Source organism: Choloepus didactylus, chromosome 17 (genome assembly GCF_015220235.1).
Source record: "Choloepus didactylus isolate mChoDid1 chromosome 17, mChoDid1.pri, whole genome shotgun sequence".
Classification (NCBI taxonomy): domain Eukaryota; kingdom Metazoa; phylum Chordata; class Mammalia; order Pilosa; family Megalonychidae; genus Choloepus; species Choloepus didactylus.
This window is the reverse complement of record NC_051323.1, coordinates 28,562,619-28,588,533: the sequence shown is the minus strand read 5'-3', so window position 1 is coordinate 28,588,533 and position 25,915 is coordinate 28,562,619. Positions and strand designations below refer to the sequence as shown.

At 37.5% G+C, this 25,915-nt stretch overlaps 1 protein-coding gene and 1 pseudogene across 6 annotated transcripts in view; one reads left to right on the top strand and one right to left on the bottom strand.

Moving 5' to 3' along the window:
* LOC119512040 (WD repeat containing planar cell polarity effector) overlaps nt 1–25,915 on the bottom strand; it is a 521,497-nt gene that overhangs the window by 180,061 nt on the left and 315,521 nt on the right. For all 6 annotated transcript variants that reach the window (XR_005212317.1, XR_005212316.1, XM_037806597.1 and 3 more), the window contains one exon: nt 2,160–2,223. Coding sequence is in view for 4 of the 6 variants with exons in the window: in XM_037806597.1 (XP_037662525.1) it covers nt 2,160–2,223 (64 nt within the window). In the remaining 2 variants the exon portion in view is untranslated. The remainder of the gene's footprint in view (nt 1–2,159; nt 2,224–25,915) is intronic.
* Nucleotides 6,682–6,927, top strand: LOC119512752 (annotated as a pseudogene).

The following is a 25,915-nucleotide window of genomic DNA, read 5'->3' as shown; positions in this document are numbered from 1 at the left end:
AAAACCATGACGGTGGATAAGGCATTCTGTAAGTCCACAGACAGTAATTTTGGCAGAAGCATTGCATGTAAGAAAGGCAAATCCATATCCAGAGTACATGTCTATTCCCATTAGAACAAAACACTGCCCCTTTCATGATGAAAGTGATCCAATGTAATCAATCCACCTGAACACCTTGGAGAATGGTGCCATATTGGGGACTGAGTGCTGGTCTCTACTGCTGGCAGCTTGGGCACTCAGCAATGGCCATAGCCAAGTTGACCTTAGTGAGTGGAAGTCCATGTTGCTGAGCTCATGCATAACCTCCAATCCCCACCACCATGGCCACTTTCTTCATGAGCCCACTACAAAATGACAGGAGTGGCTTAGGAAAGAGGCTGACTGGTATCCACAGAATGGGTCAGCTCATCCACACTTGATTATTAAAATCTTCCACTGCTGAAGTCACCCTCTGGTGAGCATTCACCTGGGACACAAATATCTTCATGTTGTTTGCCCACTCAGAAAGGTCTATCCGCATACCTTGTCCCCAGGCCTCTCAGCCAGTCTTCAAGAAGAAGGCATTACCTTGATGATGCCTTGATTTGGACATCATCCTGGCCTCAAAACTGTAAGCGAATAAATCCCCATTGTTTAAACCAAACACATTTCATGGTATCTGCTTTGAGCAGCCTAGGAAACTCAAAACCTATAAACAGAGAGGCTATTTGGATAGAGGGGATTTAAACTGAGGAGGAGACTTTCTTATATTGTTATTGGCTAAACTGAGACTAAATGCTGAAACAGATATGATATGAAAAAAAAAAGTTCAGAAGGTGGCTTTGATGATTATGTATTACTAATATATAATCAAACTTCTAGAAATTACAGAACAATATATTATCTTGAGAGAGGAAATAAGCCAGATACCAAACATTCAAATACCTATCTCTTTAGCTCTTATCTCAAACTAAGGTAGGAAAAAAACTGGGGACTAAAGGCTTACAAAAATAAATATGAAAAAAAATCAACCGTTATTGAAATGGGTAAGCAGAGGTGAGAAGTTGGAGTAGGAAGGGAAAGTCAGTGGGGTGAGAAAAATCTAAAAAGTGATATAATTAAATTCCTGACATTGTGATGGCTACATGTGTAGATTCTGATGAAAATAATGAAAAGCTTTCCTCGATATACTAATGTCTGCTCAATTAGACATAAGAAAATACAGATGGCAAACAAGTAATAGAAGGTTCATCCTTTTGAAAGTAATTAATTAGAAAGATTTTTTCATGATCAATGAAAGTATAACTTCACTCGATATAAATTTAGAATTTAAATATCAAACTCAATCCAAAGTCAAATGACTTAATGTAATGAACTCTACTACTACTTAAAATGTCAAAGCTTAATTTAATCTACAAAATGTCTTAGTTGTGTAAAAGATTCAGGTAAAGAGCCTTCCAGAAGTTTTTCTTGTTTTACAGAAGCTTTTGCTCTATTGTCTCCTTGACAACAATGGAATCTGCTGTGGAGCAAAATATGCCAGGAAACCAGGAAAGGAACCCTGCCTTTGTTCATCTGACCCCACTGTGACACTGTGATGTAAGACCTTATGAAATGAAAACCTGATACAGAGCTGGTTAATTTTACTTCTCGGTAGTTATTAAATGGGAGGACTACAGTGTAAATGAAAGTTACAACCTATTGGATCTACTTTGTACCATTGTTACTTTAAAAATATGTGTGAGGACATTCATAATCTGCTATTTTTCATTGAAGTCTAAGAGGCAAACCACACACATTCCAGATCTATGGGACATGTTTTGTTCTATGTCCTGGCTTCTACAGAGGTACTTCAGGAAATGGATTGGGAAGCTTATTAGATAGAAAGGTGTCACCTTCTCACATCACACTAACAGGAGAAAAGTTCAAGAATTATAAATTTTTAGAAAACATAAAAATCCTTTGGGCTCTGGCAAGGAAAATGTCAACAAGTCAAAAGATACTAGATGGCTATTGACCAGGTTCACAAAGGCAAAGGTGCAAGCCAAGATGGAATAATGCCTTTCCCTCCATGTGTCTAAGGCTGCAAATGACACTAATCCTTTTTAATGGTCACGAAAGTTGACAACTTACTCAGCCTTAGAACTGAAGGCACAAAATCATCTCTGGGAATGACTCACCATAAACAGGTCACGAGCACCAATGTCAACAGCCAGAAGAAAGGCCTTTTCAAATCTCTGATACCTATATGTGGAAAAAAAGAAGTGTTATTTGTAAGTTGTGAACAATAGTATGTAAAAGGAGAGTGCTGTTTGTTTAATAATATTCATGTGTTATAGTTTTTGTTCTGCTGAGAAAAATATTTTCATGTAACAGCAATTTAGCCTGCTGCAATCTTCTACATGTGAAATGTCATTACACTTAGGAGGAACTGAAGCACAGAAACTGCAAAGGCTCAAAGTACAACCTTCAAGAATAAGCATAACCCAGAGTAGATGCTGCTGAATGTAGGTAAGTGATACCTTAGAAAATACATTTCTCCTACAATTCTTCACTTTATTGTGTTTTGTAAGAGAAAATAATGGGGAATATAGTAGATAAGAGCCATTAATCATATAATTATATGTTCATGTTTTTAGGTAAAAGTTGAGAAGTCAAATTTACATATTACAAAAATCTCATTTGTGAGTTTTGAAAAAAACACATTCTAGGCTGTTGTAAAATGATATTATGTTTCCTAAAATATACTTTTAAAAATATTACCTTTCTACTGTTTTTTTTCCAATCATATTCCCTTTCCCTGAAGTATAATTTTGAGAATTTTTCTTTGTGAAAGTTTAATTTCAAAAAGAGGTACTTTAAATTTATAACCCTTATTGAAAGTTTAAGATCTTGAGAGAAAAGCATGTCCTGCACAGGTTTTTGGAATGAAATGTCCTCTTTTTTTGTCTGAATAGATAGATATAGCTGTCAGTTTTTCTGACTTTAGAAACAAGCAGATAAATAACCAAGTTGTTTTCTGTCTTCTATTCCATATTGTACACAATAGAATTTGGTGGTAGAAAATATAATAGAGATTTGAAAAAAATAACCGAAATATGGGATATTATCATTAACAGATTGTATAACTTTTATTAGGGAAAATGCATAAATGTCTAAAATTCAACCAAACAAGGCTTGTTAATATTAGATAGGAGCTGTGAGGTCTAGAACCCAAAGCACTTGCACAATATCCATTTGTTTTATAACTGTACCTCTGTTTTCTCCTTGGCTTTCCTACTAATATCTCCAGTATTTGCCCCAATCCCTTTCACCTCTGGGAGAGCAGAAGGCAATTGTGTTTATTTTGTAAATGAAGAGTATCCTGCTCTAGGAAGCTTACTGATTCATTATATATTCAGCGGAGATAGGATATGTTCTAGTTTGCTAATGCTGCTGGAATGCAAAACACCAGAAATGGACTGGCTTTTATAAAAGGAGGTTTATTTGGTTACACAGTTAACAGTCTTAAGGCCATAAAGTGTCCATCAATAATCGGGTACATTCACTGGAGGATGGCCAATGGCATCCAGAAAACCTCTGTTAGCTGGGAAGGCACGTGTCTGGCATCCGCTCCAAAGTTCTGATTTCAAAATGGCTTTCTCCCGGGACGTTGCTCTCTAGGCTTCCACTTCTCTCCAAAATGTCACTCTCAGTTGCTCGTGGGGTGTATGTCGTCTCTTAGCTTCTCCAGAGCAAAAGTCTGCTTTCAAAAGCCATCTCCAGAATGTCTCCGTAAGCTACAGCTCCTCTCTCAGCTTCCGTGCATTTTTCAAAGTGTCCCTTTTGGCTCCTTCTGTCTGAGCTTATATAGTGCTCCAGTAAACTAATCAAGGCCCATGATGAATGGGCGGGGCCACAGCTCCATGGAAATTATCCAATGAAAGATCTCGCCAACAGATGAGTGATCACATCTCCACGGAAACATCCAATCAAAAGTCTTCAACCCAATCAACACCAGTACATTTCCTGCCCACACAAGACTGCATCAAAGATAATGACATTTTGGGGGACATAATACAGCCAAACTAGCACAGGATACAATGAGAAAGAGGTCAGAGGATTTAGCAAATTATACTATTTGTCAATGCGTTCACTGCCTTTTTTTGTATTTGTTCACACTCCACTGGCAATGGTAATCATCTATCTTCTAACGATCAAATCTAAAGATATTTTTCTTTTTTAGTTCTCACCTCATCTGCGTTTTTGGCCACATCTGACCCTATGAACTGCTGCTCTTTGAATTCCTCTTCTTCCCTGGTTTTAGAGAAACCATTCTTTCAGTTTTTCAATTTATTAGATTGTATCTTCTTAAACTCCTTTCTTGGTTCATTTTCCTCTATCCCTGAATGTTAGTGTTCTGTAGTCCTCTTTCTATCTCCATTTACTCACTCCAATCTTCCCAACAAACTTACTAACTCCCATGACACTGTCAATCACTGAAATCAATGACTCACAAATCTCCACTTAAAGAATCCATCTCTCTCACAAGTTCCAAACTCTCATTTCAAGGCACCTCAAAATTTAACATGTCTAAATTACATTAATTTGACAACCATATAAATAATAAATTGAAACTGAAAAAAGTGGAATGAAAAGGGACAAATTAGGATGTGCTCTTCTTTCTAAGTGAGAGGTAATATCAGATATGATGAAATGAAAGAAGTGGTATTTATCATCTGGCAGCATTGATTCATATCTTCCATCGGGCTCTGGAAATTTGCAGACATTAACTTAATTCTCTGATTAAATATTTGTTAGACTTTTTCATGTTCTCCATATTGCTTAACTTCTTGCTATATTTGTAATCTCTGTCTCTCTGTGCAACATTCTACATAATTCCTTACTTATGCATCTCTAGTTCACTAATTCTCTCTTGAACTGTGCCAAGTTATTTAATTCCAATAATTAATTTATTTCTAAAAGTTCTATTTCATTCTTTAAAAAATCTACCTGGTATTTTTTTTATTGTATCTTGTTGCATGCACAAGATAAACAATATACATCAAGTGGGATAAATTAAAAATAATCCATAGCTGTGCACATTTGTAACAAAACTCAGAACTCCAAAGAAAAAGAGAAGATCTTAAAAGCTGCCAGAGAGATGTCAGATCACCTGCCAAGGAACTACATATAGAATGAGAGCAGACTCTCAATAGCAACAACAGGAGACAGAAAACAGTGAGAAAATATCTTCAAATTATGGAGAGAAAAATAACCATCAACCCTGTATGATATAACAGTGGAACTCTCAAGAATGAAAGCAGAATAAAGACACTACCAGATATACAAAAACTGAGAACATTCAACAAATCATCATTAAAGGGATTTCTAGGGGACATATCTTAGGAAAAAGGAAATTGACATCAGATGAAAGATCTGAAAAGCTAGAAGGAATAGTTAAAAAATTAAAACAACTGCATAAACCTACAGGTAGATAAACATTGTACATTTATATATATTCACATATATATTAAATAGAATGCTTAATATTGTTAAGGTCAAAAAATAGTAATAAACAATATTATACAAACAAGGGAGCTGCTTTTTGTATTGTTCAAGATATTAATTAATGTTAGAATTTAGTCAAATTTCAAGGTTAACCACTAAAAGAGTAGAAATAGAGTGTATAATGCTAAAATAGTAACAGAAATGGAGATGGGGTAGGGGTGGGGGAATTTCACAAGGAAAGAAAAATTTAGGTATTACTTTAAAATTCAAGAAAGGACACACTGAAGCACATGAAAAATAGGACAAACAGAAGTACAAAGGAAGATAGTAGAAACAGCCCAATATTTTAAAAAATCATGTAAATGGACTAGACTTACCAGTTAAAAGACAGACCATCAGACTGGAAAAGTAAAATCCAGTTATACAGTATTTATAAAAGCCACATCTAATCATAAAAGACAAAAAGGTTGAAAGCAAAAGGATGGAAAAAGTGTCAAATAATAACCAAAATAAGCTAAGGAGATTGCTGAGGAGAATGTAAAATGCTGCAGCCACTTAGGAAAACTTCTTAAAATTATAAATCCAATATGACATCTATGAGGCTGCACCTCTCAGATCCCCTGCTGCCGGGTGTGTTACTAACAGTCCATCTGCAGTACTCTGAAATTCATCACACTGTTCGCATGCTGAGTCTACATTTTTCACAGACAGTGACTGATGGCAGAAGGGACACTGAGGTTGTCCTGTTCCTGGGTGACATGGGATTTGTCTGATGGGGAATTTGGGATTAAAGCTGGGTAATGGCCTTGCCAAACTTTCCTTAGAACTGCATTGTGGAAAGGAGGAGGTAGAGAGAATAGAACTGGCTGATTACTACTAAGTTGTAATTATGTCCAGAAGGAGGATAATGAGAGACTGAGGGCTATTAGCAAGCAGTTAATGGCTAAGTGTGACAGCCAGAGAGCCTCTTTGGTAGCTTACAAGGGCTCTTGTCTTCTGTATTTGAAGGACAGACACAGTTGGCAAGCAGGAAATCTAAGTGTTAGAGTCACAGAGCTCTAGAGGCGTTCATATGCACGAAGAATGCCTGTTTTGCTAATGCCAGGGCCCTGCTTAAGAACACATAGGAGGCACATGCTAGTCACAGTGTTGACACTTCCGGGTGGGACCAAAGTGAGGTGGCAAGGCAGGGGCTGGCAGCTCCCGGCAACTATGGTGTATAATGGCCTTACAGTGCCTCTCATTGTGATGAGTGTGTTCTGAGGCTTCGTCAGCCTCTTTGTGCCCTGGTTCATCCCTAAGGGACCTAAATGGGGAATTATCGTCACCATGTTGGTGACCTGTTCAGTTTGCTGCTATCTCTTTTGGCTGATTGCAACTCTAGCCCAACTCAACCTTCTCTTTGAGCCAAAACTGAAAACTGAAACCATCTGTTATCTCTAGTATTATTGGTCTTGAGGAAGAAGATATCTACAGTGCTCAAGTCATTGAGGTCATGAAGAGAATTCCTCTAGATGCAAAATCACCTCCAACCCCAGACCACCTTCCTTGACTCACCCATTTGGGCATCAGCTGCCTTAAACATTCTAGTATCTTTTCTAAAATGCAGTATTTTTTCTTGTCACCTTTTGCACACTTTGATGAATGATATGCCTGCTTAATCTAAACTGTGCTGACTCTACAAAATGTGTAGGTAGACTTCGGAGATGAAAAGTGCTATTCTTCAGAGAAACACGGTACTCTCTTTTCAGAATCTGTTGATTGGAAGATGGCTCCTGTTTGCTCACACAATGAGAATCAGCGAAGTTTATAAGACCAGCCCAGAAACTGCTACAAGGCAACTAAGACGCCAGTGAGGCAATCATGTTCAGAGGGAAGATCTGTCCCAATATGATGGAATTACACCAAACTATATTTTCAGGATGAATTTATTTCTGCCGTCTTTTGGAATAAATTATTTTTCTGCTTTCTATGGGGAGAAAACAAACAAACAAACAATAAACAACAAAAAACCCCACAAAAAAACACATAGGATCCTGCAATATGGTTTGGGGACATCTGGATGGATAGAATGTTGACTCTGCTTACCTCTACACCCTCTGGGCATGCAAAAGTGTCCTCCTTTCTCTAGTAAGCACTAGCATTTCCATTGTGCTAGAAGATGCTGCAGAGACCCCTCCCCACAATTCAACAGGTATCCCCCTCAGGAGATGCCCCCATCTCTCTCCAGGCTGCCAGGCTGAGAACTAAGGTTAAATTCCAGCACAATCCAGCTGGGGGACATGTTGGGCCTGATGAGGTAGAAGACAGTATACCTAAAGAATTGCAAGAATTAGCTAGCATGTGCCAGCAGGAACAGAGGAGCATTTCTAGGATTGGATATTGTTGGAAATAAAGCAGTACCTGTAAGGGAATAAACACTCACTCGGTTCTGGAGGAGAAAAGAATTTATTTACAATCTTCCAAGAAGCTGCGCATAGCCAGAAATGCGGTAGGCCCACGCTTGGGAAAAAGAACATGGCGATCTTTAATATCCTACCCCTAATGTGCAGGTCCCTCCCGTTTCCCCATCGGCTGAGTACTCCAGAGGTTTCAGCCTATCTGAGAGAACTAACTAGCCCGTCTTTGAGATTTTGAATAGTACAGCCTATCCGTGAAAGCTCATTCAGTTTAAATCTCCTGCTGGGAGTTCCCGCCTCTAATTATACCCCGTATCCCTTTACACTCCAGTAACCCTGTTTATTTTTCCCATATAAGGAGCTGGCACTGATTCTAGGCTTATGTCATAGCTCTTTCTCTTCCCTTTACCACAGAGCCTGTTTAAGCTGGTTCTGCTGCCATTTTCCCTATTCCATGCTGCCTTTCTGTGAAAGCTAAACTTAACCCTTTCTTACAGATATTGAGGGTGTTTCATCAACAGAATTGGAATGGAAGACCAGATAAAAAGGAATTCATTGATGTGGGGACATTTTCTCAGGACACAGAATTGAACGCCCTAGGAAGGACCCCAAGGGATGAGGCAAATCACTGAGGGGACGGCTCTTAGAAGCCTGGTGAAAGTCAAGGCCCAGACTCAAAGAACTGGAAATGCCTGAGGTGCCATGAGAAACAGTGGAAGAAGAAATAAAGCAGCCAAGGGAATGGGTGTTTAGGAATGCATAGCGGATGAGGGAGAGGATGAGTACTGCTTGCAGCCATGAGGACAGTGGCAGTGACAGGGGATATAGTTTATCTCACTAACCTCCTTTAGTTAACCATGAAATAGCTGCTCCTCAAACCTGTGTGGAAAACTAAATCTATGCAGCCAAGGGATAAACTGTGGTGATTAGCAGACTTCAGGGAGCAAAACAGACCAACATCCACAGCTGCTGTAATCTGAAATCCACCACTGCACCTGCACCAAGGCCACACTTCCCACAAACTGCTGCAAGAATGAATGAGTGGATCAGGGATTCTAAAGCAGATCCATTCCTGGGAGGCATAGAACCCTTTTGTCATTGTTCTTTGCTCAGCTTGTGCACAGATTTGAGTTCACCCACAGACTCAAGGGGACTCTTATGCAGATTTCTGGAGCTCTTTCTCTGCACAGAACTTCCCAAGTACCGTACCTACAAATTCCAGGTGTCTCTGCTTCCCTAAACTCTGGCATGTCTTATCAACTCATTAAACTGCCCTGTTCTGCCTGGGTTCCACCTCCAGACAGAAAATTAGGAAATCGTGAGGTTCACCTCATTGGTTTTTCTCCCTCAGGGATCAGAGCCCTGCAATATCAATCATTTAATACTCAGTGCAACTGACAGCTGAAGGTATCAGAAATAATATCTTAAATACTACAACATCATCAAAAACATCCAGAGAAAAAATTAACAATTATAAAAATAATAGCAGATATCATTTATTGAGATTTTCTCTATACTAGTGACTGTTGTAAGTACTTTACATGTATTAACTCATTTAATCCTCACAACATTCTCAGGTTGATACTATTGTCATCACTGTTTAACTGATGATGGTTTTTTTTGTATAAGGTATAAAATTTAAAAGTAAAATAATTTAGATCTTAGTTTAAATGTACATAGATGCAGTTTTATTACTTCTAAGTTATAAGGTACTAAACATTTATTTTCCTTTAATTGTATTAGTTTAGTTAACTTGAAACCCAGGCAAAATGTCCCTCTGTTTTGTATTTTACCAAATTAACTGCTGGATATGACTATTTTCTACCTCTAGACTATGTATGAAATTCTTTTCAAATATAAACTGTTGTTACAAAGCAAAATAAGGTATAAGGCAAAAATGAAAGTTGTATTTGCATTTTTCATTAATCAATAAACAATGAATGGTAGTTAGATGCTTCTGAAAAGAAAACCCTAAATTGGATTCTTTCTTTTTGTCCCCTGTATAAAAGGTATATAAATCGACATTAAAATAACACATTTGAAGTTTGAAGTCATTTCGGCTTCGGAGTAAACAATCCTATTTTCATCCTTTGAAGGAGGGAAGTATAGTTGGGAAGACGGAGGCTTATAAAAACTGTGAGCATGACTCGACCACCCGTGCTCCCAGTGGCGCTCACACACAGGGGTGCCCATCTCTGCTTAACAAGAGAAAAGCAGGAGCCTTCCATTTTAGCTGCAGGCTCTCCCAGACCACATTTAAGGAAGAGGCTAGACCTCAGCCCTTCTTTTCCAAAAGACTGAAGTGTGGTAATTTATAGCATAAAAGATTTCTTCCCCTTAACACTGCGTGCTGCTTTTTGGCACATATCCTCCCTAATACCTGTATCTGAGCCTCCCCCAGTCAGACCCTGGTAGGTGTGGCTTTCAGGCTTACTCTGGGAGCAGTCACTGCGGTTTGCTCTAAGGTCAAAGCCCCTTTCTCTTCCGAGTAAGACTATAGAGTATGTTGAAAAGAGGGGACTGTGATGGAATGGGGATAGCTCTGTCTGTCTGCTCCATTTTGGACCTAAATTGGACTCTTGCTTTCTGCAGGGATTTTTGAAAGGCTTTGGGAGTCTCCTGGAAGTTTGTAGGCATTTTTGAGATAGAACAAGGCAAGTTATGAACTCCTCTGATGCTTTGTTTACCTACAGAAATGCAAGTAGTCAATTTACATACTTTTTTAGATCTTCCCTCACACCCCTGCTCTTTAACCCCATGTTTGCTTAAACAATAAAATACTCTTTTGAAACTATATATCTGTCCCTACTTTAAAAAAGATGTTAGCTCAGTGTTAATACTATATCATTTTCCTGTGCTTCCTATTTTTTATCTAGAAGAACAACATAATCTCTTTCCCAACCAACTTTATGGGATTATAGTAATAATATATGGGAAAATACATACTTTAGAAATCAACATGAAACCATTTTTAATGTGCTTTGGAAGATGGTGTTTATACCTCACAACTAAGGTGAATCTGACATGAGTTACTGACTCCCAGTACATTCTAGTTGGTGTCTAATGATGGTTACATTAATGAAAAACTAGTAACATACTACTTCTTTTTAATGAAGAGTTAGTAAAGTACTTCTGTTTTTTAAAAAAATCATGGTTATATTTGCATTCATGTAATATTTCAGTCCCTGTTCCTATTTTCTTTATAAAATAAGACTTGTACTTTATAGAATGACATTTCTTGGGAGACTCAGACTGGCAGCTTTGCATATAAAGAAGTAATATCTATTAAACCTTTTCTAAGAAGCTTCTTTTTTCAAACAATGCAACACAAAACCAAAACTTAGCTTTGCACTGAACTAAAGGCCAATAATGGAAGTCTGTCTTGGCATAACTTTGGGGTTACGTACTGGTTACTTAGACAAATTGAAGCATTCCATATCTCTCAACTGTTGGGGACATAAGTGAAAGTTTTTCTAGTCAACAGGAGCTACTCAAGAAAACTACTTTTACTCTCTTGCCCAAATCACTATTGACTTCACTTTTTATTTTCTAAATTCTTTCAATTTTCTCCAACATGGAAAAATTAAATTGCCGAACATACAGTTTTAACAGTGGTTTCCCTTATATGCACATACCCAATGAGTAACCTCCATTATTTTCTCCTCCATTAGAAAAGAAAACCTTTATGTTTTACTAACCTCTTACTACTTCGCTGCTTCTCAATAGTCCGTCTTTATCTCTGAACACAGGCAGGCAGCACCATCCTCAGCAAAGTGCTTTGCGCCCAAAGCAAATATTAATTAAAAATGCTAATAACAGCCCTAGACACCTGTTGTTTCACACTCTTTTGCCCTAGTCTGCCAAATCGCTTCCTTTATTTCAATAATTCTCCACAGCTTTTCTTCCATTCCAGCTGTAGGTCTTTCACTCTGATGATCATTTAAACTTAACAGGAAAGCCATGTTTTACTGAGCAAACCTATCAGGATTACTACACACACAGCTCAGGGAACGCAGTGTTACTGCCCTGATTAAGGTGAACTGTGGTTCACTCTAATGATAAATTCCATTTGCCTGGGTGTGATATCTCAACAATTTTAACTATGGGAACAGGAATGTAGTAAATCTAAAATGTACATCTCTCCTCTAACTCCTGTGCAGATCTTAGTAGAATTTTTGTTTTTGTTTTTTAATGACAGAACAAGATGGAGCAAAGGAAAAGAATATATCTAGCACTGGGAAAGAGCAGGTCATAACTCAAAATGACCTTAGTTAACCTAAACATATAGTTAGAAAAGATTGAAGTTATTGAAGCATAGCTGCAGGTGAGACTCAGAAAAAAAAAAAAAAAACTGCATAAAATGGATAAGATGAAGGATTATATGAAAATACATCAGAAAGATTTACATAGTAGATCTTATAAAGTAATTAAGACTAAGCAATATCATATCATGGCCAAAATAGCTATTGAGATATTAAATATATAAATCAAAATATCCTGATACAGACTGCTGATCCTACATTATGCTAAGCACTGGGTTACAGGATTACAGTCTCAGTAGAATACAACAGAGCTTTTTTAGTAGACCTTAATCACTTTAATCATCCCCCCACCTCACCTGCCACTGACCACTTTCTGAAGCTCTCTTCCTGACTAGGTTGCAAAAGTTTCCATTTCTTTTTCCTCTGATCCCCGAAATCCCCATCTACACACCTCATAGATAAGTTCTTGTTCTTCAGCTAGAACAGCCTTAATTGGTTTTCACTGCCAAGATATAAGCAACTAAAAAGAGGGTTAACTGAGGAGAAAACTTTGCCTAATTATAATAGCAAAAATCACACTCACTGAACTGTAACCCAGATGCCTTGTTTTGCTGATGCTGTGTTTTGAAACTGCACTCTGTAACTGGACAATAACAAGACAACGCATGACTGGCCCTGTTTGTATCCCCTTATTTTATTTTGCAACCCTGAAATAGAGTGCCCTTGCACATAGCCCCCTGAATTCATGTGCCCTGGCACATAGCACCTTACTAATAGGAGTCAGCCCAGAGCAAAACACCCCAAATTCCTAAACTATCTTGCTGAACCAAGCCAGTTCTAATCAAGGTTAGCACATCTGACATGCACAGAAGCTTAAGTATGTAAGTACTCTATGCATACACAGTAATTAGACCATCTCTGACTCATCATCTCAAACTGCCTTGCTTATTATCACCAACCTGCCTGCCTTTGTTTGAATCCTATAAAACACTGAAGGTCTCACCAGTTTGGGAAGACAGATTTGAGAACTGCCCTCCTGTCTATGCAAGGTTAGCCTCTGCTAAATAAACTTTTTCTCTTCTCAAAATCCCGGTGTCTACTGATTGACTCTGTGCATAGGGCAAGGACTCACTATTGAACAGCAACAATTTGGTGCCCAACGTGGGGCCAGTTCTCTGAGACCCCTGCTCGAGGACTCCGCAACCCCATGGACGGTGAGTATCAGCCTCTGACCCTGAGTGGCCACCTAGACTCTTTGATCTGGAAACTTGGTAGACGAAACTTCTCTCTATTCTCACCGGTACTGCTGATCTCAGTGGTGCTTCATTTTGTGGAGAGAAATAGTTTCAGGAACACACATCTCTTGGGTGAATGAGTTTGTATATGCACCTAGTCTTTTTCCAAAGTCCCACTTTGGTTATTGGCTATTGGTTAAGATTGTGTGTTAGAGTTCCACTCTAATCAAGCCATGTGGTTACGAGGTACAGACTCTGATGTTTCTCACTGAAGCCACATTGTTCTTGGATTTGGAATTTGGTATTCTTGTACTTGTTGTCTTTGTGCTTAAATGTTTTAATTTCACCTAGGCACCATGAATAATAACTATAGTACTACTAAAAAGAGTTAAAACCCTCTATAGCTAAATAAGCCCCCAAAAACCCTCTAGGCACCAAGGTTCAGGGCACTAGTATTTGTGATTACTATAAGCAAACTAGACACTGGAAAAGAAAGTCCCTAAACCTTCCCGAAAAATAGCAGCCCCCCAATGCTCTTTGCCCTCTAACAAACTAAAATACCTCTCAATACACTGCATTATGAGAATCTTATAATAAGAATGGAGTATAAGCTAAAATAAATATTTTGAGTATTTATATATGTATGTCCTCATAAATTTAAAAAAAAATGGTTCATTTAGGGAAAAACCTCTCTCCAAGTTTTTAATAAATTAAATTTTTATATAAATTAAATATAAATTTTTAATTACAGATTTAACAAAACTGTAAAGATAAAATACCTTCATGGATTTCAAAATTCATATAAAATTAAATTGTATATATTGGTTTTTTTTTAGGAGACAGTGTAATACCTATATGTGCCATTAATCTTTGTTAAAAAGATTGTATATTACTGTTTCAAAAGAGCATTGACTAAGGTGTTTTAAGTATTTGTACAAATCTGCTTGTACAAAGTATGTTTTTGATAGTTTCATTTGCATAGTTTTACTGAATGATTTGGAAAGAACAAGGAATACTAGTAAAAAAACTCAAGCCAAAGATAACAACAATAATGTTTTCTGTTCTGTTTCCATGTTAATTCTAATTGGACCTGGATAGGTACAATAATAGAATTGGTGCTATTAAAGTTTAATAACTTTTAAATCAGACAACTCTATTAAAAAGAAAAAAAGAATAGAAAAACGCTAGCTGCTTTTTTAAGACTGCAATTAAATCCTTGGACAACCAGTCCCTCCAACCCCCACCCCCCCCCCCCCCAAATTACCTCCAGAAAGCTGTTTCAGAAATGTGTCCTTGTAAATGTTTTATAATGTATTTCACTGAAATACAGATAAAATGGTAAACAACAATAACAAAAAAAAGCAGTATTTCTAAAAAATATTCCCTATGTGAATCTGGACCCCGGCATCATGAGATTGAGAACATCTTGACCAAAAGCGGGATGTGAAATGAAATGAAATAGTTTCACTGGCTGAGAGATTTCAAATGGAGTTGAGAGGTCACTCTGGTAGACATTCTTATGCACTATATAGATAACCCTTTTTAGGATTTAATGTATTGGAATAGCTAGAAGTAAATACCTGAAACTATTAAACTGCAACCCAGTAGCCTGGACTCTTGAAGATGACTGTGTAACAATGTAGCTTACAATGGGTGACAGTGTGATTGTGAAAACCTTGTGGATCGCACTCCCTTTATCCAGTGTATGGATGGATGAGTAGAAAAATGAGGATAAAAACTAAATGAAAAATAGGGTAGGATGGGGAGATGATTTGGGTGTTCTCTTTTACTTTTATTTTTTATTCTTATTCTTATTCTTTCCGGTGTAAGGAAAATGTTCAAAAATAGATTGGGGTGATGAATGCATAACTATATGATGGTACTATGAACAGTTGATTGTACACCATGGATGACTGTATGGCATGTGAATATATCTCAATAAAACTGAATTTAATTAAAAAAATATGTCCCCTATGAGTCATCAATATTAAATGCAATACAAGCATGCAATATTGTTTTCCTTGAGTATGCTCTCCCTAAATTTATATAGAGTTACTGATCAAATGAGCTAGTATTGCATCTATTTAAAATGAAAAAAAATTATGTTTGCATTCAATTAAATTGAGTCATTATTCTGACAAGTTTGATTTTGACAGTAGTTTGTTATAAGATGTTTGCATGAGAACAGTTTCCAAAATCATATTGGTAACGTAAATACATAAAGTATATCGGATATGTTTTATTAAAAGAACAAGAGAGTAATTTTGTCCTAAACGACTAGTTATTAAGAAAAAAGTAAGACAAAACCTGAATAGATATAAAAAGTTGCAGAAAGTTCACCAAAAAAAAATTATTTCTTGTGGTCAAAGTTAGATAAGATTTTATGGTTCTACCTATAAAATTTTTTAAGCCTTAGTATCACACAATATATTGATGCAAAATTAAACTTTCCTGTTCTCTCTATTAAAGTAACAAAGTTTTCTTGGAGAAAGTTTTTCAAGTATTCAATGTAAAAGGCAGAAAGTCTATGTTTTATCAGAATAACTTCTTGTACTTTTCGTTGACTTTATCATGTCCTTGGTTGTTTAAGAAAGTCAAGTCTTCTCACTTTTAAAGAATTAAGCCTTTTCCTTAACTTTAGTTAAATAAGAAAGTAAATATTGTTTCACAATAACTCATTTATCTGTGTAACACAATGTTCAAATCAGACAACTTTTAACATTTTGCTTTCTCAAAATCAAACCCTAAAGTATATCTTTTTATTTCAAACTGTTTCAAAGGATTCATTCTTTCACCTTGTAAAAAATGAAGTGCTAAAAATAGTTAAGTTCATTTGATATATGTTGCATGAGAAATATTTAGGAAATATTATAAAAATTAAAAGAGATTTTCTAACTTTCTATTGGTTACATTTGTATAGATGAAATGTTCATATAAATATTTTTTCAAATTATATAAAATTCCTAGAGACTTGACAATGTTCTCACTGTCGTCTCCTGATACTGATCTACATAATATTATACAGCAATATAGTGTTGCTAGTCATGGTTTTAATTATTTTAAGGAATTTATATGTCACAGAAACAACTAACTTTCCTTATCAGTTACATCGTTTTACTCTAAGGTTTCTCTGAAAGTGCTTATAATCAACCGCAGGTCAAAGCTTCAACAAAAAAATGAGAAGCAAAGCAAGTATATAAATTATGTTCTAGCTGTTAACTAACATAACCCTAGTAAAAACGTGAAGAAGAAACAGGAAAATCTTCTACTATAATCTGTGATTAATAATCTCAAGATAAATTAATTATCAAATATTTTGTATCTTGAAGTAGCTTCATCTGTAAAATGCTTCCTGTTTCTGTGTCATAATAGAAATAACAAAAAGAAATGTCATCTTATGGTTCAGAGAGGTCCCAAGGAACACCAGAAAACTCAATCCCAAATAAAAGAGGTACTCCCTAATTCTAACTCGGATGAGAATTTATGGTTCAGAGAGGTCCCAAAGAACACCAGAAAACTCAACCCCAAATAAAAGAGGTACTCCCTAATTCTAACTCGGATGAGGGATTATCCTTATCACACCTTGAGTTTCCAATGGCCCCACCACCTCCATGTGCATGAAATCAAGTGGAAGAAAGCTCCCCCCCATCCCCTGCCCAGGCTGTGGCTGTGGCTATGGCTGTGGCCCATCCCCTGATTCCTCCTCATCAGGAAGGACTGGTCTCCCTCAATTTGACTGGGAATCTGCTCCATCCCAAGCAGGGTAATATCCATTAAGGCAGGTCCCTTCCGGTATTGATGATCAGGGTAGGCCTAGAGGATTCATCTATATACAAGCTCCATTTTCTACATCTGATCTTTAAAACCGGAAGAATAACAGTCCATCCTATAGGGATGACCAAAGAAAATGGAGAATCTTTTCACTTCTATTTTTGCAACTTGTAATCCAAACTGGGTAGATACTCAGGCTCTTCTAAGCACCCTCCTCACTCCTGAGGAATGCCAAATAGTCCTAGAAAAGGCAAGGCAAGAAACTGACAGGTTGCATGATATATAACCAGTCCATATTCCAGGAACTACAGCCATTCCTATGACTGAACCTCACTGGAATCCAAAAGAGCAAGGGGACCAGGCAAGACTTGACCATTACAAGGGTTGCATAATGATTAGCATTCAAAAAGGGGTACCAAAGCCTAAAAGTCTCAAATGAATACAAATTAATTAAACAGATCTAATAAGAATCCTTCTGTGTTCCTTAAAAGAATTTTTGAGGGACACAGACAATATACTGACCTAAATCCAGAGCACCCAGACAACATGAGGCTTATTAACACATCTTTCATAAGTCAAAGTGCCCTGGACATACAAAAAAAAAAACTGCAAAAATTAAAAGGGGGATTAAGGATGCCCACATCCCAAGTTGTGGAAATTGCTTTTAAAGTCTAACAAAAAAAAAAAAAAAAAAAAAAGATACACACACTTAATATATACATGTATCTGTTTGCAAAGAAAATTTTTAGAAAGGAAAAGAAACTTAAGTGGGTACCCAAAATAGGAAGAACTTTTCCTTTTCACTTTATACCTTTAAGTGCAGTTTGAATGTTTTAGCCAAAGAATTCATTACTTTTGTAATAAAGTAGTTTAAAACGTCAAAAAAATAAATAAATAAATAAAAAAATAAAGTCTAACAAACGGGACCAAGCCCAGGAGAAGCAAATCAAATGTCATGTTGCTTTGATCAGAGCAGTCATCAGTAAAGGAATAATGAGACCCAGACAAAACTGGAGAATCATGGAAGAAGATCAACAAAGGGAAAGATCCCCAAGGCCCCCAACCATAAAACCAAGACCTGCTCATTCCCTAGGGCCACAACAGTGTACCTAATGCAAGGAAGAGGAACACTAGAAGCAAGAATACCCAAGCCCCTTTAAGATAAAGAAAACTCAGGCTTTTCCTAAACCCAAGTTTCAACTTCTGCAATCTATAAAGGTCAACAGTGACCCAGAATGATGGGGCCCAGGGGGCATCTACCAACATTAATAATTTTATTGCAATCACTCACCAGGAGCCCAGGATATCTCTAAAAGTGGGGAAAAAAATTAACAAACTTTTTAATAGTTACCGAGACAACCTATTCCATCTTAAGTCATAAACAAGGGAGTATATCTTTTTAAATCAATCCCTGTCATTGGAGTCTCTGGGACTCAAAAAGATAAACCCTTCTTACAGCCGCTTAATTGCCAATAAAGAAAAAACTATCTTCACCACAGTTCTTTTTTGTATATGCCAGAATGTACCATCCCTCTGCTTGGCCAAGACTTGCTAACTAAAGTAAATGCTCAAGTTACCTTCTAATCTGAGAAAATAGATGTTAAAGTGCTTCTGGACCACGCCTGTGCCTTCCAAGCAGCCTTACTACATGCAGCAGACCTGCTGTTTCAGTTCGCTAATGCTGCTGTTTTGCAAAACACCAGAAATGGATTGGCTTTTATAAAGGGGGTTTATTTGGTTACAAGGTTACAGTCTTAAGGCTATAAAGTGTCCAAGGTAAGGCATCAACAATCGGGTACCTTCATTGAAGGATGGCCAATGGTGTCCAGAAAACCTCTGTTAGCTCTGAAGCACGTGGCTAGCATCTGCTTGCTCCCAGGTTGCGTTTCAAAATGGCATTCTTCAAAATGTCAGCTTCCAATGGCCTTCTTCAAAACGAGTCTCTCAGCTGCAGCTCCAAAATGTCACTCTTAGCAGAACTCTCCAAAAAGTCACTCTTAGCTGCTCTGCATCTGGGCCTGTGTGGCTCTTTTTAAAGTACTCCAGTGATCCAATAAAGACCCACCATCAATGGATGGGGCAACACTTCCATATAAATAATCCAATGAAAGGTTTCACCCACAGTTAATGGAGTCATGTCTCCATGGAAACACTGAACCAATAGGTTCCAATCTAATCAACACTAATATGTCTGCCCCCATAAGACTGCATCAAAGATAATGGCATTTTGGGGGCCATAATATATCGAAACTGGCACACCTGCCTTCTCCGGTGCCAGAAGAAGTGCTAACCAAGGTATCGTCTAGAGTACAAGCCAAAGGAATGTTGGGGAGGGTCTGGACTGCCAAGCCCATCAAGAACAAAAGGAGGGATACTGGCTCACTACTAGGCACCTCAGTAAGTACCAGACCATTTTATTTAATAATCCAAATGGAAAGCTCAAGGCTATCTCTTCACTAATCACAGCAACTCTCTTACCAGAGAATAACTGGGAAGAGCCTAAACATAACTGTATACAATTAATCCAAGAAGTCTATTCCAGCTGCCCTGACCTTATAAACGTGCCTCTGAAAAATCCCAACCTGGAAATATTCATTGATGGAAGCAGTTTCATGAACCAAGAGCACAGAAGTGTGGGGTATGCTACTGTAACTCTTCAAAAGACTCTAGAGGCTGAACCCCTTCCTTCAGGTACACCAGCTCAATGTGCTGAACTCATTGTACTCACTAGAGCTCTACACCTAGATGAGGGAAGTAGAGTTAACATCTACACTGACTCTAAATATGCCTTCTCAGTGATGCATGCTCATGGAATTATCTAGAAAGAGAGAGGCCTTTTATCTTCAAGCAATACGAATGTTAAACATGAAGGATCTAAAGTAGTTAACGTTCTCCTCAAAGAAATCATTCATAGGTTTGGACTGTCTAATTCTATTCAAAATGATAACAGAAGTGCTTTTATTTCTAAAATGTGATGTGCTGGTTTGGATGTATTATGTCCCCCCAAATGCCATTATCTTTGATACAGTCTTGGGTGGGCAGGAAATGTATTGGTGTTGATTGGGTTGGAAACTTTTGATTGGATGTTTCCATGGAGATGTGATCACTCAACTGTTGGCAAGATCTTTCATTGGATAATTTCCATGTAGCTGTGGCCCCGCCCATTCATCATGGGCCTTGATTAGTTTACTGGAGCACCATATAAGCTCAGACAGAAGGAGCAAGCTTGCTACAGCCAAGAGGGACACTTTGAAGAACGCACAGGAGCTGAGAGAGGAGCTGCAGCTTATAGAGACATTTTGGAGATGGCCTTTGAAAGCAGACTTGTGCTCCAGAGAAGCTAAGAGAGGACAAACATCCCAAGAGCAACTGAGAGTGAGATTTTGAAAAGGAGCTGCAGTCTACAGAGAAACATCCTGGGAGAAAGCCATTTTTGAAACAAGAACTCCGGAGCAGACGCCAGCCACATGCCTTCCCAGCTAACCAAGGTTTTCCCGATGCCAACTGGCCAACGCTCAGCTGAAGATGGCCGTTGAAAGCAGACTCTTGCTCTGGAGAAGCTAAGAGAGGACAAATGCCCTAAGAGTAACTAAGAGTGACATTTTTAAGGAGCTGAAGCCTAGAGAGGAACATCCTGGGAGAAAGCCATTTTGAAACCAGAACTTGGAGCAGACACCAGCCACATGCCTTCCCAGATAACAGAGGTTTTCTGGACGCCATTGGCTATCCTTCAGTGAAGGTACCTGATTGCTGATGTGTTACCTTGGACACTTTATGGCCTTAAGACTGTAACTGTGTAACCAAATAAACCCCTTTTATAAAAGCCAATACATTTCTGGTGTTTTGCATTCCAGCAGCATTAGCAAACTAGAACAGCCTCTGAAATAGAAACTATTAAATATGCTAGATCTCTTGGGGCTACACTGTCAGTTATTCATCCATATGCTTCTGACTGTCTCTTGTTTCCCACAGATATCCCTTTACATAACATACACCCCAGAGATTGAGTATGGCTTAAGACCTGGAAAATTCAACACCCAGATAGCCAATAAACAACTAAGTGGGAAGGACCATATTTACTCTTACTTGTTACTCATTCATCTGTTAAGTTACAGAGACTCAAGCCATGAGTCTACCACTCCAGGGTGAAATTCCAGGCCTTCCAGAAAAGAGATACACCTCCCATCAGAAGAAAAAACAACTTGACTTTACCTGATGTGCTGTTTTGAATCTGATGTACCCCATAAAAGACCATGTTCTTTTAATCCACTCTTGTGGGGGCAGACCTTTTGTGGGTGGGATCTTTTGATTAGGTTGTTTTCATGGAGATGTGATCCACCCAATTGTGGGTGGGACTTCTGATTAGATTGTTTTCCATGGAGTTGTGCCTCCTCCCGTTCAAGGGGGGTAGGTCTTAATTAGTTTACTGGTATCTTTAAGAGAGCTCAGGGAGAGAAAGCTCAGAGCTGACAGAGACCCAGATGCCTGGAGACACTGGACAGAAATTCCCCAGGAGAAACAAGCAGAGAACCTGAGAGAAACATTTTGCAGAGAAGCTAAGACATGCTATCCAGAGTTTGCTCCCAGGAGAGACAAGCAAGGACACACAGCAGCTGAGGCAGAAGCCCAGAGATATTTTGGAGAAAGTCACTGAAACCAGAAGCTAAACCTGGGAGAGAAGATACAGTAGAGCCAGGCATGTGCCTTCCCATCAACAGAGGAACTCTGAATGCCATCAGCCTTTCCTCAGAGAAGGTATTTACCTCTTGATGCTGTAATTTGGACATTTTCATGACCTTAGAACTGTAAATCCGCAATCTAATGAATCCCCTTTATGAAAGCCAATCCATTTCTGCACATTAAAGTGCATTTTGGCAGCTTTAGCAAACTGGCACACCTGAATATACCTGTGAACCAATCTCTGGCCTCAAATTCCTCTTCAAAACAAAACCACCAGATAAGCGATGAGCAACATCAGTTGCTCTGCTTGGCCTTATATCTTATTTCTTGTTGCTGCAAGAACTCTCATAGTCTTTCTTACATTTCAGGAAGCTTGTTGCCAGAAAGTTAAAATCACTTCTTTCATTGTCGGGAAAATAATGTCTCTTTCCACCCATATTATTAGCCTACTCATATCAACAAGCCATGAGGTTCTCTGCCTCTTCCATCTCCCCAACTACATCCTAAATAAGTAGGAAGTAACTTGAATGGTCATCACCCCATTTCCCTCAAGACTGAGGAAAGGAACATCAAAAAGGGGGGAATTATAACAGACCCTAACACATTTTCATGCCCCCACTGCTGACCAGTTTCCAAAGTAGCCCCCTCCCTAACTTGGTTGCAAAAGTTTCCAATTCTCTTTTCTGTGAACTCTGAAATCCCAACCCACATACCTCATAGATAAGTTCTTATTTTTAACAGCTCCAGCCAGCACAGCCTTAATTGGCTCAACTGCCAAGATATGAGCAATTAAAAAGATGGTTAACCTAGGAGGAAACTTCGTAACAGCAAAAATCACACTCAGTTAACTGTAACTCAAATGTCTCGCTTTGCCGATGCTATGTTTTGAAATTGCACCCTGTAATTGGACAATAATGAGACAATTGGTGACTAGTCCCGTTTATATCTCCTTATCTTGTTTTGCAACCCTGAAATGGGGTGGCTTGCACATAACCCCTGAAGTCAGGTGCCCTTCCACTTAGCACCCTGAAGTCGGGTGTTCTTGCATGTTGCACTCTATTGATGAACATAAGTCAGCCCAGAGCTAAACACCCCAAATTTCTAATTGACTCTGGGTGCATCAGGCAAAGACTCACTTTTGAGCCTCAACCTTTGAGCTGTATTGTCCACTCCTGACTCAAAGCATGGTGCATAGTAAATAATAAATATTATCTATGTGAATGAATGCTATTTACAACTAAAGAAAAATTTGGAGAAGATTCTTTGGAGGACAAAAATAATGGAGGGGGTTGAAAATAAAGCCTTCTGAGTCTAGTTCACACTAAACTATGCACATGTGTCACCATTTAAGGTAGAAATTTCTTGCTCAATTTATGTTGGTAGCACAAGATCTGCCCAATCATCAGTATAATTCTTCCATTATTTTGCAGACAGTGAAAGTAAAGGGAGTGAAAACAGAGAGGAGCAGGGAGGATGAGACTGACAAAGGTTAAAGCTATACTTTTGAAAGGGAGAGGTGATGATACAGCAAAGCTCCAAGATTCATAGCATCTCGGGAGATGGCAATTTCACTTAAAGATTTAGGGTAGGGGTGGAAGGTTTTAATTTTTCCACTTCACTGAGGTATTTCCACATGCATATCCTGGCAAATCAATAGAATCCCATTTTTACTATGTCAGCCACTCTGTGTGTGTGTGTGTGTGTGTGTGTGTGTGTGTGTGTGTGTGTGTGTGTGTGTGAGAGAGAGAGAGAGAGAGAGAGAGAGAGAGAGAGAGAGAGGAAAATACCCCAAAAGTAAAACAATATTCTGCTCAGTGAGTGAACAGGAAATTTGTTTTTCTTATCTTATATGGGTTACCAGTATGGTTTATTAACATTACAGTCCCAAGATTACGAATCGGGCTCAGTACTGCTGGGATAATAAATTATGCTAATGACTGTAGCCTTCAGTAGGTTTGAAAAATAAGCTTGTTTAATTTACATCAATGCAAAAATTTTCCTTCCACAAATCAAATTAAATATTTTAACAATTGTCCTTGACTAGATATTTTACTTAGAAACTAGGTTATACTCTAAGGTATAATTTCTGTTTCAGTTTCCCTGTAACATAAAAGCCCATAAAATTATGGTTTGGGGTACATTTTTAGTGTTGGTCTTCATTTATAACTACAAGCTTAAAAAATTGGAAACTTAAGAAAACAAAGAAAAGTACAAAGAAGAAAATAATTACTACTGTTAACATCTGGATATATGTACTTATGCTTATGTGATTAGATGTTTTTTAATAAGGACCAAAATTCACTTGTTTTTGTAAATATAATATGTGTTCATAAAAAAGAATTCAAACAACGCAAAAGCCACAAAGATGGGAGTATAAACCACTCACAAATTCCAACAGGCAGACATTACAATTTGTTCATTTTAGGTACACATCATCCCAGACATCTTTGTCTATACATAAACAAACGGAAGGATAGCTAGGAATTCTTTTATATAAATAGTTTTATATTATAGGTCCTATTTGTTAACAGAGAAATTTAATTTTACCTTAATTTCAAAGAAAACGAAATCAAACATTTTGTGAGAATTTTGAATCTTCAAACACTTGTTCCCTGACCCTACGTTGTTTCCTAAAACATCTCTCGAAGTTTTAAAAAAAGAGAAAGTATGAAAAACACTTAGGTTTCTTTTTTCAACTATTTATATTACTTTTAAACAGTATTCACTGACTCCCTGTCCCTCAACTTCCAATTTCTATTACATAGTTTTGATATTTTTACATTATCCAATATAATACTCAATCTCTATCCTAATCATAATTCCCATAATTGTTTACCATTAGTTATACAGAAATGAATTTGTTCACCGCCATGCTTCTTTGTTTTTTCATACAGATTCTCCATTTCTGAGATAATTTTTATTTAGATTCATTGTTAAGCAATTTCTGCAATAAGGACTCACAGATGCTACATACTCTGAAGGCTTCCATGTTGGGTATATTTGCATGTGGCTCCTTCTAAACTTGACAGAAATCTCAGCTGGGTATAATATTCTTGGGTTACACTGCCAGATTTTTTTTTTTTTATTTCCATTACAGAGACTTTTTTCTTACATTATATCTTTGAATACATTTTCTATTACACTTACCCTAATGTTGAATCATGGATCTTCCATATCTAATACATATTTTTAATTGTTTTAATCACTTTGACTTTATATCTGTATTCACTGAGAATCACAGGATCATAGAATCTCATGGTGGATAAGAACTTTAAAACTATGAAGAAATCTCACCTACCCTTACTTCCTCTCCCAAATCCAGAAGCACTATCCTACAAGTTTGACAGTTTGGGGAATTGTATAATTTTCATACATAGTATTTACTTCTAAAACACACAGTCTCAACAAAAGCAATATCACCTTCAAGCGGGCGAAATTGGTTCTCTGAGTGTCAAAAAATCTTAGATACTACAATGGTTTGTGATCCACCCCCCGAGCTCAACCCTACTTGACAAAACCTTATTACTTAATATATAATTTGTCTTGTTAGAAAGAAATTGTTACATTCATTTAATTAAAATTTAATATAAATTTAGTTTGCACCTTAGGGAAGCAATAATGAAGACAAAGTTGAGAAATAATGTTGTAAAAGATCATTCAATCCACCTCCATCTGATCCTTAAATCTTTACAACAGCCATAATCAATAATAGATAGCATTCATTTTGCCTTTATGTGCCAGATTGTACTATAGGCTCTTTTTTTTTTTATTAAATTCAGTTTTATTGAAATACATTCACACACCATACAATCATCCATGGTATACAATCCACTGTCTGTACTGTAGGCTCTTGTTACATGGATTATTATATTCTCACAACATCCAAGTTTGGTAGCCATTATGATTGTCCTTATTTACAAAAGAAGAAACTGAAGCTAAGAGAGATTAAGGATATACCCATAATGAAGATTCCTTGCTGTTATCCTTTATACTGTGCTGCTCCTACATAACAGTACTTACTCCCCCTTTCTCATATATCTCTAGAAAACAGAAATACTTATCTCCTGAGATGGTTCATTTCATAGTATGATGGTGAATA